The sequence below is a fragment of the Anopheles merus genome, chromosome 2R (genome assembly GCF_017562075.2).
Source record: "Anopheles merus strain MAF chromosome 2R, AmerM5.1, whole genome shotgun sequence".
NCBI classification, from domain to species: Eukaryota; Metazoa; Arthropoda; class Insecta; order Diptera; family Culicidae; genus Anopheles; species Anopheles merus.
Window position 1 is genome coordinate 53,371,495 of NC_054082.1, and position 16,971 is coordinate 53,388,465.

Consider the following 16,971-nt stretch of genomic DNA (forward strand, 5'->3'; position numbering starts at 1 on the left):
GACGAGAAATAAGTAAGTATTTTTTTTGTAGCAATTAATAGACAAAAAGACTGAAGTTTATTCGTAAATTGTATGATTTATTTAAATTTAATGTCAAACATTTATTATTCTGTGTAGACAGTTTTATTTTTTACTGAATGCCATGTTCTTCTGTTACAAAAAAAACACGATTGTTCAGAAGTTCTCATAATCTTGGGACACTTTTTCGTACGGCATGTGAACTTTATGAGTCGGGATTGGATTCTACGGCGTCCTTTTAGGACTAGCACATAAGAAATTCTTATTGGATTTCCAATTGCCCTTTGTAAATTGTTAGATTCCATTTGAGCATGTACAAGAAGGAACCGTCATATAAAATTCCCTCCCGTAGAAAGAGTAAAGAAAGCGCCCCAAAATCATGAGAACCACTGAAACCCCCTATCTAATGCCTGAAACCAGAATATTTTTGGATCTTTGAGTTTCGTATTCATTGCTATTTCACTAGTGAAGCACATCGATGTTATAGTGTCCCTACAACGAGTTGAACATGCACAAACGTATGTCCTACTAATGTTCTTTCTAGCCGTGTAGACCAGCGGTGGGCAAACTTTTGAGTCAAAGGGTCAAATTTAGTAAAAGATTTAAAGCCGCGGGCCAGGAGCATGCGGTTTTTCCATTATTTTGCTTTAATTATTACATTATAAAGTTTTAGAAACAAAATAATTTGTATTATTGCTGTTTTCCTATAATTGTTTCATCCAAGCATGGTTAAACATTGATAATATCTACTTAAAAACTAATTGTATCTTTTAATCATTTGAGGACCGCTAAAAGAAGGGCAATAGTGTGATAATTCAAAACATATCAATTCAAGAGCAATATCTCTTCTTGATGACCCCATCCTCCCATGCCGCAAAAAATATTAAGGCTATTCTGGGGATGATACAAAAGTGTTATTGACTGAAAAATTATCGAGGCAAATGTGCATTTAGTATTTATAAAAATGTTTTATGGACAAGTTATGCCATGCCAGATAATTTGATTAATCTGATGAACAGCGTGGAATCGTCGTTCTCGTGAAAACAACAGGGTTTTTTTTAATGTTCTTATTTGTTTTCAAATACGATGCAAAATACCCCTAAAGCAGATAAAAAAGAAAACAACTGATTTGTGTGAAATTAAGAAGAACGAATAGCAGGACAAATATTATCGCGGGAAAAAAGTATGCTATTTCACTATTTCTAAATCATTGTTTTCCATGTATTACGTTAGTGACAATCGTATGCAAAACTTTAAATAAATTCATTGCAACCAGACTTTAGTGTATCTTATATTTATAAAATTTCGTATGCGACCTTCATTTCGATAGTCTTATTGTGGTGTTAAAATAATGTTAATATTACAATGGTTGCATTAAAAAAATGGACAACAATTGTCGATTTTTCATGGGTTTATCTTAACCCGCACTAACAAAACGTTAATTGCTTTTTGAGTAGTATCCCATTAGTTAGCAGACTAAATTTGACACCTCTATCAGTCCAACTCTAACCATGGCCAAAAGAGTGAATGAAAAGCATGCGCGATCAAAGAATGGCACACCATAGCGTCCAAAATGGACTTCGTGCGGAAGTTTGTGGACGTCGTGTCTACCCGTTTCGGCAATTTGGTCGCCAATATCTTGACACTATTAGGCAATAATCAAAGCATCGAAAGAAATCCCAGGTTTATTTTTGAGGTTCCAAAAGAAGCTGAAATGAAAACAGAGGGACAAGAGGCTACATTACTACGTTAGCTGGATCGGGAGATCGATGCAACCCACCAAACAGTAAAATAATACCTGGGAAACATGAATAAATAGATCAGGGCATAGAAATCGCATCCAATGGCTTCGCAGTGGCAAACAATTACGCGAATACTTAATGCAATCATTTCAGGTGGATTTCGACAGAATTTCGATATGACACTCTAGTCTGCGAACTGGTCCAACATCCATTACCTGTGTCCGATCGATTTTTTTCTGCACAAACGTGATGCAAAAACTCTATTCTTACAATTCTGTAGGGAAAACTTAGGAGGAATTGATAAAAATCAAAGGTAGAACTTAAATCATGCATGTCTTTGTCCACCATGGTGAAAATTCCTGATAACCGACAAAAGGCAATTCGCAAAGTCTTGAACTTATTTGAGCAAGTAAGCTTAAATAATTACCTTTCAACTACTCTTTTTTTGCACCCAGCCGAAAATGGCATATTTTTTCATGCAAAAGTTACGGGGATATTGACCTCGAGATCGAACATACTAAACGGTCCGTCATTCCATAGTACTTGAATTAAAGTTGAAAATATACGATGGTATAATATGGCATACCAAAAGATCTTCAGAAAATTGTGTACGAATCGTTTCCCATCTTTCAAAATAAGTCAAATCCTTTCGCGGGCCGGATTGAATGTTGCAGCGGGCCGCATTTGGCCGCGGGCCGGACTTTGCCTACCGCTGGTGTAGACCGTATCTAGTGGTTAGGTTTTAAAATGATTAAATCGTGTGAAACGAAAACGAAATTCGTGGACACTATATGGACCTATATTTGTCCTATTGAATTTGAAAAATTGTGTGTGTCTGTTTATTCTCCCAACTCTCTGTATCTCTCATCAGAGCTCAATATTATGCTTTGCAATCATTTAATTCTTTCCATAATTATATTTCAAAAAATGTTTTCATTACCTAAAGAATTACATCCATCCATTTATCCTTCTCTTTTTCGCAACATATAGTGCAATAACGCTCATTTCAAGTCTACTTGTGCTTCCTTTTGCTATCTTGCATTTTTGCAGCCTTTTTCTTCATCATTTGCAATCGTTTATCTGCGCTGATGATGTTAATGTTCGGTGTGCCAACCGAATTTCCAGCACTGGAGCCAGTATTCGCAGCCCCGCTGGACGACGACGATGAGCCAGTGCCACCACCGCTGGAAGAAGATTTGGACGACCTATCGCGGTCTCTTTCGCGATCACGGTCGCGGTCACGATCGCGATCACGGTCCCGCTCGCGATCGCGATCGCGCTCGCCTCGGTCACGGTCACGATCCCTATCACGTTCGTGCGAAGAATCCGACGATTTGTTTCCACTTTTAGATGATTTATGCTTGCTGCTGCTGGACGAGCTAGAGCTGGATGACGATTCGGCAGACTTGCTGCTACCACTCTTCGAATGGGACGATGACTTTGACGACGAGCTGCCAATGGTTGGCGACGGCGATGTTGCGACGGGTATCGGCGGTGTGGGCACCACAGCTGGAGTTGACAGCTTGGCCACCGTCTGTTTGCTGCGACAGATTGTGCAGTACCAAGCGTTTTCCTCGTCGTTGGCGTCCGCTTCCGAAATGACGGGTTTGTGGCATTCCTGATGGTACAGTGCGTGACAGTCGGCACATTCGACCAGCCGGTTACGGGAACTAACGTCCATCAAGCGGCAAACAACACACATCAAGTCTTCCAGTTCCTTCAGCTTATCTTCCTCCATGATGACGTCATCGTCCTCGTCATTACCCTCCAGGTCGGAGGTAGAGATCAGTATCGAACCAGACGACAGCGGCGGCATGGTCAGAGCTTCCGGTGCGCTCACTATGCACTCGATCGTACCGGTTGCGATCGGTTCCGGATCCGGATCGAGATTTATCACCGGGATGGGCTTCGGTTCGATTATTTTCTGCTTGCGCACGTATAGATTGCTTCCACCCGCAAGCGGCTCCTCGGCAAGGTGTTTCTTGCTCAGGGTGTTAATTAGCGTTTTCCCACTGCCATACCGTTGCTTGATGAGTTCGTCCAGCAGATTACGTATCTTTTCTGTCGCATCCGAGTGGGGCGAGTGGAGAAGCTTAAGTGCGTGTTTGAACGTTGGATCAATATCTAGCGCTGATGCCATTTTCGAGAGTAAAAACCGCAAATTAGTGCGCGCGACGTGACCGCCAACACGAAACGTTTGCTGCAAAACAACAACTGTAAACAATCGCAACCAAACAAACCGGCGTCAGCTGTCAGTCCGAGGGCTTTCGTTCAAGCTAGGAGACATTGACGTTTGCATAGATTAGTTTCGTTAAAAAGCTTCCTCAGTTTAAATTTCCTGTTGGTAGCTACAGTGGAAAATTGAATATTAATGAAGGAAGGTTGAGGAAAATTATTTATTTAAATTTAAAAACATGCACGGCAAAATGTTTTTGGATAAATGTTCAATAAAAATGTGGTTGCATAAAACTAGTGTTTTCACATGAAAGTTGCATATTTTTGGGTTATTATTTTTAACAAATCATGTTATTTTTCTCCGTGAATCATGTACAAGTTTTCTCTGTTTGGCTGGAAATAGACGATCCGAGATCGTCGCGATACCGCAGAAATCGTATATGAAAGATTTTTTTAAAATTTGCGAATCAAATTATTTATTTCACATTGTTTATGCAAAATAAAATACAAAACTTGTTTCTCTACACATTTTTTCAAACAAATTCACCAGAAAAAGTAAAAACAATCGGTTCGCGCTACCGCGAAAATCTCATGAATACCAATGTTGGGAATCTCTGCGAAACAGCAGGCGCGATCGGAGGCGCGTAAGATTTGACAGCCCAACTATTCTACAACTGTTATAAACAAGGTGCGAATTTCGCGGTACCACGACGATCTCGGTTCGTCTATTTCCAGCCTATCGTTTCCTTTTCTGCAAGCATCCCGAAGACATCGCTAACGAACAGCGCAACGATTGTCAAACATAAAACAGCATGGCTAGAAAACAAATGATCTCACCTGGGCGCTATTGCTCAACTGTCAATCGTGCAGGGTATCACCTACCTCTCGCACATCTCGGTTGGTTTTCCATGTGATTTTCTGAGTAGGTGCATGTGTGTTGCTGCTGTTGCCGTTCTAATTCCTCCAACGCGGCTAACTCTACCAAGCCGGCAGTGCGATAGTAACACGCACAGACCTGCCGGAAAATCACAAACCATAGTGAAAATTGCATGCAAATCGAAACGGTGCGCTAAAATCGTGTGTGAAGTGGTCCCAGAAACACGTGGACGGTATCGTCAAAGTTCCCGCACCGTGTGTGTAGGACCCCAGTGTGTGTAGATGTGTGCGAAGCAGACACCGTACAGCATCAAGTGTGGAAAAGAGCATGAATGGTGGTGAAAATTGTGCGCCCAATAGCGAACGATTTCCGGCGAAGAGGCAACGGTGTCCCATCGTCCCACCGTGGTTCGGCGAGACGGGATAAATGTGTTGGCATCCGGTGTTGAATGCGCTCCCCCACTGAAAACGCCGGGAGCCTTCGTGTGTATGGTACGTGTATGGCACGGTATGCGAAAGTGTGATGGCTGCGTGTGTATGTGTGTGTGTGTGCGTACGTGGATGTTTGGTAGTGTTGGAGAGAGATGCGCATGTATGCAAGGGACTGTGTTGTGGCGGACCAACCCTCTCGCCTGGCAGGAAGGAATGCACCTTGCCCGGCGGAAATAATGCCGGCTTGCTCAGCTTGCGTACGCATGCTGTTACTGAGCGAAGAGTGGTTAAATTCGGTGTTGTTTCAAGGCCGGGACGAAGCCGATGGCGGAATCAAACGCCAAAGCATATGGTAGCCGATGGCTGCTGCCCGCGCGAGGTGTGTGTGATGTTAGCGTTTGATTTATGCTGAGGTGTGTTTGATAACGTGGAATCAAAACGTGTGCTCAAGTGAAAGGTTCGCTCTCATGCGGATGTCAAACGAGTTCAACTTTGCAGCAGAGCTAAATGGTGGTCGTAGTAGGAGGTTGGGCGGGGACACCGATGAAGAGTGGATTTGGTCGCTGAGTAGAGTGGGGAGCTTGGGGCCCGCTTCAGTTTGGTGATGTATGTGTGTCTGCTACATTTTAGAAACACGGTTGCTATGTTACTCCCAGCTACCTTGATACTGGACGAAGGAGGCTCATAGAATATGAATAGGAGGTGGCCATCACTAGACCGCGAGCATTACCGTCGAGCATGTTCACAATGAATTTACGAACAACAGCAATCGCAGGATTCACTTGCGTAGAGTAGGAAGAAATCTAATCGCGTTCACGGACACTTTACGTAATGTGGCCCCGTACGAACGCGAAGAGTATCTTGCAGGGGGGTTTTTTAGTACAGCAGACGCGCGAAGGAAGGTGTCTGAGGCAAGCTGCAACGGCCATCAACCTTCTTCTCTCTGGTGACTGTGTCTGTCGCTAGTGGTAGCTTTGCTGCGGTATTGGCCGACATTTTACGGTTGGTCACTTTGTGTGTTGCGTCTGTGGTACAGTGGCGGAATTGTACCGAACCCTCTCCACCATTGGCTTCCATTTTCGGAACGTAACACCACGGAAGGATGTGTTGGGACTTTTATTCAAACAAAGCGTTGGCCTCATTTTTCCGCGTTGGCGATGAAAATTCTTCCACCTAATGTGCGAATGGAGGAGTTAACGAAACCAAATAAGCAACGATGTATCGTCGTTTTATCCTTCTTATCCTGGTTTGCGCTCATGGGGCAGTACGAGATGATGCGCAAAATGGATGAGAAAAGAATGAACAATTTTCTCTCGATTGGGAGTGTGTGTGTGTGTGTCGGCTCTCTCGTTGTCACCCTGCACACGCATATCCCTTTCCCAAGTGGGGGTTTGCTTCAGATCGAGTTCGCTGGTAACAACAGGTTCTGTGCTTTCTTTTCCCTTGAAAGCAGGACAGCACCCTTTCACCTTACCTTCACCAAGAAATGGTCCATTGAATTGGTCTTGTTTTACTATGCGCTCATGCGATCGTTTTTACACCGGTGGGGCGTCTTGGAACAAAGAGTTGGTCGAACGATGTGATATGAAGGATGTTTAGGGTGTTTTTTTTTGTTTGTTTTATATATACAGTATGGCATCCTCGAACAACGCAAACGACGGCTACGGTCGTTGCAGATGAAACGAAAAGAATTGAAAGACCGCAAACCAATTCATACGCACAATTTGACACAATCAAAACACAAGGCTGGCGCGCGCACATGGCTGTTAGATTAGACGTCACAGCCACGTGTTTTTGTTGATCTGTCAAAACGGTACAGCCGCACAAGGTGAGCGTTATCGGGCTCTTGGGGGTAGTTTCCCGCGCATCATTCAGGAGGGTAAGAAGTGTGTTATAAACATGGCACATACATAGCACAATTACAAATTAATCTGTGTGTCTATAATTGTGCCCCCACTATATTTTAACATTGTTTGCGTCACCATTCGTTTGCGTATGCGTAAAGTGCTGGTGTTAAGGGGTATCGGATATTTGTATGGTGCGTTATTTTGGATTGGTTTTCCATTTGCTACTCTGCACTGTTAGGGGCCATACGTTACTCACATATTACTTATTGTACGTTGTCAGTTCTATGATGTTCGAATTAGTTAATAATAGCCGTTTTGTTTTATAAATTCATTATTGGGCTTCTCCAACATGGACGAAAATTTGAACGGGCCACCGAACGGTGTTTGAATCGTTCGTTGTCCATTTTCACAAAGAATGTCCTATCGCTGCTTGTTTACGGTCGCTATTAATAGAATCATCAACAAAATGAAAATAGCTTCTCGTCCCGCGTATGTACGGTTGTGTTCTATGGCACTAGTCTTTGCACAGCTTCCTGTACGTCATTGGAAAGGCCGCCGGTCGTCGCAGCTGGCAGTCCTGGCGGGATGGCGGATCAAAAGCTGGGTTAGGCGAGAGCTCCAGGAACCTAAAAGATTGAAAACGATGACATTTCTATATTTCGCATATTTCTATCCTTCATTTACGTGCATGGTTGGCACGTGATTTTTTGATGACGAGTAAAATACGATTGCGTATCATGCGTATGTTTAGGATATCATCTGGCGATTGGCGTTCGTAAACACCGTATCATTCCACGACTTTTCGCTTTCGTACATTATGTTGAAACAGACGCACGTTCTTTGTGGCATAAGAGCAGTAGTAAGACAATGAATGTGCATTATGCACACAGCACTAGCTAGCTAGCGAGATAGAACAGCCACCCAAAAACGGTACCATTTAGTAGCCGCTCACCTTTTCAGTTGCTCGACTCGTTTATTTTTGCATCACTCACTGTCGAAGAAAGAAGTGACACACAGCTCAAGGTGGGTGCTGCATGGTGTGCACTCGGTTTTTCACTATCGATAGCTAGTAATTATGCAATTGAACAGTTTGTTTCGGGCGTTGTTCGATATTGCCACTCAGCACACGCCTGCACAATTCACGTGGGTAAAATTAGAAGATGTTAAATGCTTCCCAGCTTGTGTATGCAGTCAGCAGTATAGGAGAGTGCAACTGTTTTGGTTCGTCAGTCCCCCACTGCTGGTTTCCGTTTTCTTCATCGTGGTTGAAAAAGAGAACTTCAACTTCATTACAACGCTATTGCATTCCTAGCAACCGTAGATGTTACCACCGGCAACCAAGGCAAAGTAGCACAATGGGTGTGGAAAAAACAAATTTTAAATCAAGTTAGCGGTGTGTTTGAGTGTGGTTTTTACGGAAAGGTTGTGATTTGTTATTTGATTGGCGCACTTATTGCGTGATTTAAGTTTTCATTTACACTAATACCGTATTTTTGTTTCTTTTCGCAGTTGTAGTCAACGTATATAACACAACCGGGTGTAGCTTAGCTTAGATCATTCGAGATCTCGGTTCTGAGAGCAATCTTTCAGAACCGAGACGTTCATTACACCGGTGTTTGATTGTTGGTATATCGTAAAAAAAACAACGTAAGAGACACTTTCGGGAGAACAGGGAGCCGATTTGCTGTCTGGTGCAGCAAGTGCACACGGGGAAGTGTGAGATATTACAATCTCACACCTACACAAATCTCACACTTAAAACCAGCAAAGAGGTGTTCGGCCCGAAATTGAGCGAAAATCATGATCAATCTCTCCACATCGACAGCGGCACATGCTTACGCTTGTCGTACCACCGGAAGCGGTATGGTGGTCGGTAGGGATGTCTCCAATAGTAGAAGCTCCCGCTCCCTTTGCCACACTGTTGGAACTACCGACGGCGTGAGCACCGACAGTGTGATAGGCACTGGCAGTGGTCTAGATATGCTCGGCCCAGGATATGCCAACATTAATGGCTTCCGAAATAATCGGTTAGTATTAGACACTTGAAAGACAGTGCGCGTGTATGTTCGTAGCCATTCGACCTATCTCTATCTTATTTATTTGTGCACGTATTCATTCTATCGCCGGCGACGCGGTCGTGCCTTCACGGGTGTACAGATTTCAGTACGAAATACCCACGGTCGGGCAGCACTATGGGAATGCATTTCACTTGGCCGAGGACGATGAAGAGGTGGCCGATTTGTTCATCGAGCATCACCATCTCACAGAAACGGACGTGCAGACCATCATGGAGGAACACATTGCAGAAGACGACGATGATGTAAGTTTGACAAACAAATGGCTAAAACATGGCACCTGATTTCTGTAATACTGTATAATTAACCATTGTTATGTATATTGACGTATGCATTCTTGTGTATTTTGTTAGGAAGAAGACGTGGAAATGTCTACCGCGGTGGAGGTGATATCGATTGATCCGAATTGTGATTATGATACGGATGAGGAAGACGATGAAAATGACGAAGAAGACCAGTATGAGAATAGAATACATGTGCAAAAAGTACAAGATAATGAAATCGAGGAGGATGAGGAGGAGAATGAGGAGGAGACACAAGAAATTGGAACAAATGTCTTTACGCAGTCGCGTAGCAGTGCTTTGTCAGACGCACAGAGCGAAGCAGAGTGCGATGGGCACGTGAATGCATTGCATTGTCAAATAATGGAGGAAACGATAGTTACTAGCGACCGTAGCAGAAGTAGAAGTTGTAGCAATACGGACGCCTCCTCCAGTTCCACTAGCAGCTCTAGTCGTGACAGTAGCACTAGCAGTACGTACAGCAATGCTAATATTGCAAATAGCAACAATCCAACTATTTGCTCCAATCAATCTACGGTAAAGCCAGATAAACCCGAAACAATATCCCAAAACCAGAAAGACTCGTATCATTCCTATAAAGACATATACGAGGATGAGGACGACGATGACGACGAAGAGGATGATGAGGAGGATGATGATCCAGATTTGGACTTTAGTCCTACGAAAAATACGCTTTGGGAGCTTCCGGCGAAGCTGCTGCAGGATAAGTCGGGCTCAAAGAAATCGAAAACGAAACCGCCCGGGCGCCGGAAACGTTGCTCCTCTAGTCAACGGCAATCTTTCTCGATGCCGCAGTCGCCGGTTGGTGCCGGGACGCTTAATAATGGCGGTGCTGTAGCTGGACTGCTGCCAACCAGCTTGAGCTTTGACGATCTAGATTCGCTCGTTTGCGATCTGAGTCCAACTAAGATTTTACCAGTAGGCAGAGTTTCGAACAACGAGCTAGAGGGTGGCGATGAAGAGGATTTGCTAGACGATCAATTAGTCGACCCAGAAAATTTCGATTTGACCGCTTATATTACAGGAGATGATTCGACCTCGTGCGATACCAACTCGGGACGTTTCACAGCGTGTGAAAGCAAAGCGACCACCAAGAGAGGTGTCGAAGGTACACAGCGTAATGTTACTCAGCTAAAATCTCCTCCAAAACGTTCTCTACCAAAATCCCGTGGCAAAGAACTAAAGGTTCTGCGCCAGCTGATGCTTCCTGAAGAACGTTCGCCCGTCCAGGCGACAAATGCGAACGGAAAAAAGAACGAAGCAGTATCGAATGGGAAACGTGATAGCGCAACAAAAGCGGTGCGGAAACTAACGATGGACGGGGAGGAAAGCAGTGAGGCGGAGGAAGAGGATATAGCACAAAGAAACAGCCAACGGCCCGATAAAAGAGAAGAGTTGAGTGGAATGCGAAGAGGTCGCAAAAGGAAGGCAGCAGATGATACCGACAAGGATCCTACCTGGAATCCGAACGGTGGTAGTAGCAAATCGAAAACTGAAGTCAAACAATCGATTCATAAACAGGCAATAACAAACAACGTAGTTGGTGGCGAAGATGCGGTCGCGGCCTCTAACGTTCCAACCGGTTCTAGTAAAGTAGCAGGCACTAGAACCAATCAGTGTACAAGCAGCAGTGAAGAAGGGGATACAAGCGTGTCAAAACCTTCTTCGATGGTGACGAAGGGAGTTAAATTTGGACAGGTGATCAAGACTGAATCTTCTGCTGCCAGGTTGCTGCCGGTCAGTTTGTCCAAAAAATCTCTCACCAACACTCCCCAGAAGGATTCCGCCGTTAAAACAATGGCCCGTGATCAGCAAGCTCAAACTAATAATGTCCATCGCAAGAAGACAAACGTTAAACTTGATCACGACTATTGTTCACCAAAACGGCACGGCACATCTGGTAGCAATATTCCGGGCACTCTCGGTGCAATCGGTGGACAGCCGCGCAAAACGATTGAGATACCTTTTCTGATGCCGATGAAAGAGCAGCTGAAACAGGAGCGCAAATTGCAAAAGGAAAAGAAACTTGTCGAGCAATCAGTGCCAGCAAGAAAGCATCCGTCACAGTTGGGTGTTGTGTCCACCTCATCTGATAATAATGGTAAAGATAAGCAAACTCAACCGCATCATCGAAGTTGCAACGGCAAAGACAGCGTTATTCTGACGAATAGTGTGCAGCAGATAGCATCGCCTGACGGCATCCCTCCGCTATCCAATGGCGGCGAGCATTTGCTATCCGCAGTGAATGCTAAACGAACTGATGTAGATAAAACGTGTGTAAATAGGATTGTCACCGGTGGCAGTGATAGCAGTGGCGCTAATGAAACGAGCCACCCGGACGAGAGTGCTGGTGAGGTAAAGAAGTTTGCAATTCCAAATACTACCAGTGGTGGTGGTGGTGTTGGTGGTGTTAAACGGCAGATTTCACTACTGAAGGTAAATCAACCAACAGCCGCCCTCGCGAAACCAGCCGTTTGTGGAGCCGCTAGTCATGTGAGCGCCAGTTCACAGGTGAAAATTGGTGATACGACGATAAGCGGTAGCATTTCAGCAGCACTGGATGGAGCAACAAACCGAGCCGTTGAAGGGGGAAGCGTTAAAAAAGAAACGCTTGTGATTCCCGAACCAACGACGCCTGAGGTGGAAGTGTCTAACAAAACAAGTGAAGTGGTAGTGCGTAAAAAGCTTAATCTCCAGGAGTACAAAAAGCGCCGGGAACATCCGGCGTCGGTGGTTTTGGAAGGTGCACCAAAGGTTAACGATAGCATCCAGCGGCCACCAGTCAGGAGCGATAGGCATAATGACAGTGTGGTCAATTCTACAAGCGGGTATAGCAACAGCACGTTGCCGGTGTCAAATGCTGTTAGCGTGTTAGCGAAACCGGAACCTACGGTAGCCAAACCAGACCAGCCGCTACCGACACAGCGCAGTAAGCCCACAGTGGCTGCTTCGGAACCGCTGGATCCCATTTCGGCCGCAAAAATGAAGGCTCTGCGCATGCAGCAGCTAAAGAAGGAAGCTGCAATCAAATCGAACGAAGCGAAATTGAGCCAAAAAACGATTCCGCTAATGCCGATCGTACCGCTGGCACAGATCACTTCTCTAGAGTTCGACGAGCATGGCAATCCGCTGCCGTTGAATGAAGCAAAGGCAGGAAAACCGGGTGCGGGCACTGCCGGGCACCATGATGCGCTAAAATTGCATCCAGATTACGAGGAAATCATTATCGTGTCGATCGGTTGCAATACAGCACTCACGATATCGCCGGCTGAAAAGGGTGCGGATGCCTTGGTACACGCACCGCAGTGTAATTTCGAGGATGGTGGCCAACAGCAGCAGCACCAGCAGGCACACAATAATCCGCATGCTTTGTGCAGCTCTAATAAAGAAGCCTCACGCTTGCTGAACATATCGGATACGATTAAGAGATGTTGTCCCTCGGTCGATACCATGCCGGGCAATTCGCTCATAGCAAGCATACAGGAGGTGGTGATAAAAAAATCAAACATTTGCTCATCCAACCATGCAAACGGTGCTGGTGGTGGTGTAAATGCGACAACATCGTCGCAAACTGTATTGGTCGGCGATGAAGCGTCCGTTGCAGAGAGAGCGGTAACGCTTAAAGCCGAATCAATGTCGGTTGGTGCGGCCTGCAACGACACGGACGGAGGAAGAACACACGAGCAGCAACAGCAACAGTACCTGCTGCACCAGAGCTCTCCCTACGTGGGTGTCTCGCCTCCTAGTTCCTTCTCCCCAGGCAAGCCGGAACGAGCACACATCTCGAACACTCGGAATGGTGAATATCTTGTATACAGTCCGAGCCAACAAAGCCGCAGCTCAAAGACGAACGTAGATGAGACGAAAACGATGCGCTCTTCACCTGTTACCATGGCGGCGCAGACGACAGCGACCGATAATGCAGCCGCCGTGGTGGTGGAGCACGGCGAAGACAAAGTAATCATGCATTTGCGAAAAGATCGCGTGCGCACGCAGCGCGTCGATGCAGCGACGCAAACCGAGCCATCCGGTCGGTTTCCTCCGTTGTGCAAACTTGCTCCGCTGAAGGTGGTATCCGCTGGTGGTGGTGGTGACAACAAGAAGGTTTCTGTTGCTACACATCGCGAGCAAAAGCGCACCGAACGCCGTTCCTATCGTCGGCATCGCCGCAGAAATCGCAGCGAATCGCCCTCTGATGCAGATTCCGATGCAACCGATCGACCACCGTGCAGCCGATCGAAGTCGCACCAGGACCGGCATCGGGCGTGGGATCGCCATAGTCGCAGTCGCAGCCGTAGCCGCAGTCGACACCGTTCCTCGCGACGTCGATCTTCGTGCTCGTCTGGTTCACGTTCGCGCTCACGAAGCGGCTACTCCGCCCGCGTGCATCCTAACCATCACAGCCAGCACCAGCCGACGAGTATCGCAGGGAGTAGCGGCAGCGGGTGCAACAACGGCAGTCGCTATTCGCGCAGTCGTCGAAAATCGCGCACGTGCTCGAGGTCTTCCTCCTCGACGTCATCATCACGGTACGGTAGCCGGGGTCGCCGCTCGCTGTCGTCCTCGTCATCTTGCAGTTCGATGTCTTCTTCCGACGCGTCGGACGGTGACTTTTCGCGCCGCGGCGGTGACGGTGGCCATGGTGGCGGTGCGTCGCGCTCTTCCCGCAGCCGGTCACGTTCGCCGCGATCACGTTCCCGCTCGGGCATGCGTTCGAGAACGCCGGATCGGCAACGATACCACCCGCGAGACCATGCAAATCAGCGTCGGGCGATCTCACCAGGTAAGTGTAATACTATGTCAAATGGTCAAACTATGTAATACTATGTCAAATCATATGATAGTGTTTCTATTATTTGAATTTCAAGTATCAATTATTTGAATATGCTTACATTACTTTATTAAATTCTATTTTATTTACATTTTAAAGTAATTTTTCATTTCATTTCTGTTTAGTTTTTTTAACGGATCTTTAAATATCGTTGTAACTCTTTTATCTAAATTATTTTTCACAGAGCGTAATATTGTGTACGTCGGTCGGTTGGAGAGTACCACACGTAAAGAAGATTTACAACAGAAATTCCAACCGTACGGTAAAATCGTCAAAATTACTTTGCATATGAAGGCCAACGGGTAAGTGTGTGTGTGTGTGTGTGCGCCTCTAGGATACTTATTCTATTTAAATCTCGTCTAAAAAAACTCACCTTGCTTTGTTGTTACGTCTCTCCTTTCTTTCTCACACACACAAACAGGTCTCGGTATGGGTTTGTGACGTTTGAGAAGCCGCAGCATGCGTACGATGCAATTGATGCTCGCGGAACTGATCCCAACCTGCGCAATTATGACGTCAGCTTCGGCGGACGCCGTGCGTTCTGTCGCACACAGTATGCTGATTTGGGTAAGTGTTGATGCATACATGTTTTGGCCAAGTGGTTTGGCTTCGTTTTTCTCATACGCATTTGAATTGGGTTTATAGTAAATGCATTAAAGATAATTACACTACCAAAAACCTCTAAACTCACTCATCCACCTGCTTCCAAATTGTCAATACATTTTCTTCGTAAGGCTTATTCCACTGGACACCGTTCAAGAAACCGTTGCTACCAATTCACGTGCATCAGGCGATAGTGATGCGAAGAATCGAAAAAATTATGAAATGAATGGATTTTTTTAACTTTTTTTAACTCATACCTATGCTGCTACAAAACTGGAATAGACGGAGAGCTGTCCAACGACCACGATCATCAGATGCCGTACGTGACGCTCGATGGAGCACTGTTGCTGCCGGCCAGAGGTCCACTACCGTACAGTGTCCCTGCCATGTGCCACAAAGAACCGACGTACGGCGGGGGCGGTGGTGGTGGCGGCGGTGGTGGCATCGGCGGCATCGGAAGCGGTGGCGGTGCTGGTGAAAGCTTCGACGACTTGCTGAAGAAGTTTAAGAAAGAGATATGTGCGCGGAAAACTTGACCTCACTGCCGCTGGTTAAGCAGGAGGGCGTCAGGTGATGGCAGTTGGGTAGATTTACGAATCGATGGGAAAGCCATCATCGTGCACCACATCGCCATTGGGAGGGAACGAATGATCGTGTATCAGCAACAGCGGCGGCAACAACAACGGCAGCAATGGTTTCAGCACGATGGAACCGACATGTTGTTAGGAAGTTGTTTCCTTCATTCTACCTCAAGTTTCACAATAATAAGATTTTCAGTTCATGTAGCCACGGTTATCTGTTGATTCGGGACCCGCAGCCGCTTTTTACCAAAACTATTTGGTAAAGCAGTAACGGCAACATATAGGATAGACTTGCAAAAGGAAATTGTGTGTGTTTCTCGCTCACCAAGCAACAGTAGCAGCAACATACCAATCTGAACGGGCAAACACCACTTAGGCTGACAAAAGAAAATTAAAAAAAATAATATCTGTGATTGTTTCAGTGAACATCCGGTCGTTCTGTGAGAATGTAAAGTCGGCGGGCTGCTCTGAAATGAAAAAGATTCTAGGTTTACGCGCAGGATAGAGCAGGTTACCGCAATTCTCTCTATCCCTACACACACTCCCTATGCAGCAGTTCTTTCATAACTTATCTCTCTTTTACGTGATCAACCATGCTTGTTTGAACGCTTTTTGATAGCTTATCAAGCAGAACTGACTGGTTATTTTATGTGCGATAAACATGTAACTATCTTTGTTTTTGTTGGTATCACTACTGCCAAACCATGCACCCGCTCTTCTCACAAGCCCCACTCACCGACCGGGAACGCTCTGAGCAGTTAGTTAAGACACGCAAGCCACGCTTCTCTCTCTCTATCTTTCTTTTAATCACGCAAATCATTTTGTTGGTTTTGCTACAAATTCGAGTTCGCTAATAGAGCGACGGTAGAAATGGTTAGGGAACAAATCCCGCAGAAACAGTCAGTCGGTCGGCATTAGTTTTGTAGCAGAAAGTGGTAGTCATAGTCAGCCATCAGCTTTCGCTTGGTGCTCCTGTAGGACGTGAAGTGCGCGCATAAAGACAACATGTGTGGTTAGGCATTTTTTTTAATTTCTTCGTTTTAAACCATCGCGTTTGAACGAATAGCAATATTGTGAAAGCAAACAAACAAGCAAACAGAAGGATAGGTAAGGTAAAATTGTGTAATATTTTTATGCTCCTCGGCGCGATGAAGCGACACAGGACACACTTTTTGTTTTGTTTTTTCTTTCTTTCTTTGTAAGCTACGTTTATTACACAGTGGAATACAAATATCTTAATCTTTCGTAAACCCTAGATCGTGTTTTGCATATTTGTTTCAATTGTTCCGTTTTGTATATTGTGTAGGTTTATGTAGGATTATTTTGGAAACCCGGAAGAATAAACGTACGATACCGTAACATAAACATTGAGCAACATTATTGCAACATTTGCTGGAAAGAAAATTGGCACCAAACTGAAAAATGGTGTTGGTGTGTGAAATTCGATTAGTTTACTGTAAAGACCCCATCCCACGATTCAAAGACTTTA

General features: G+C 45.4%; 2 protein-coding genes across 4 annotated transcripts; one reads left to right on the top strand and one right to left on the bottom strand.

Annotated features, from left to right (window-relative positions):
• Nucleotides 1-80: 80 nt before the first annotated feature.
• LOC121587882 (integrator complex subunit 12-like) lies at nt 81-4,056 on the bottom strand. The gene has a single exon (XM_041905169.1). The coding sequence runs from the start codon at nt 3,898-3,900 to the stop codon at nt 2,773-2,775; it is 1,128 nt and encodes a 375-aa protein (XP_041761103.1). The 5' UTR covers nt 3,901-4,056; the 3' UTR covers nt 81-2,772.
• A 737-nt stretch (nt 4,057-4,793) lies between these two features.
• On the top strand, nt 4,794-16,876 carry LOC121587877. Of its 3 annotated transcripts, none has more exons than XM_041905150.1 (7): nt 4,794-5,303; nt 8,600-9,117; nt 9,248-9,410; nt 9,519-14,250; nt 14,483-14,600; nt 14,720-14,865; nt 15,184-16,876. In XM_041905150.1, the coding sequence occupies exons 2-7, from the start codon at nt 8,891-8,893 to the stop codon at nt 15,435-15,437; spliced, it is 5,640 nt and encodes a 1,879-aa protein (XP_041761084.1). In that variant the 5' UTR covers nt 4,794-5,303; nt 8,600-8,890; the 3' UTR covers nt 15,438-16,876. The 3 variants fall into 3 exon arrangements, with proteins under 3 accessions (XP_041761084.1, XP_041761086.1, XP_041761085.1); XM_041905152.1 differs by lacking the exon at nt 15,184-16,876 and adding an exon at nt 15,033-15,177; XM_041905151.1 differs by lacking the exon at nt 4,794-5,303 and adding an exon at nt 5,326-5,656.
• The last annotated feature ends 95 nt before the right edge of the window (nt 16,877-16,971 follow it).

Coding starts and splice junctions, on each gene's coding strand:
- LOC121587877 (XM_041905150.1), top strand. CDS start 8,891: ATGATCAATCTCTCCACATCGACAGCGGCACATGCTTACGCTTGTCGT. Junction 9,411..9,518: donor TTGCAGAAGACGACGATGAT/GTAAGTTTGACA, acceptor GTATTTTGTTAG/GAAGAAGACGTGGAAATGTC. Junction 14,601..14,719: donor TTGCATATGAAGGCCAACGG/GTAAGTGTGTGT, acceptor ACACACAAACAG/GTCTCGGTATGGGTTTGTGA.
- LOC121587882 (XM_041905169.1), bottom strand. CDS start 3,900: ATGGCATCAGCGCTAGATATTGATCCAACGTTCAAACACGCACTTAAG.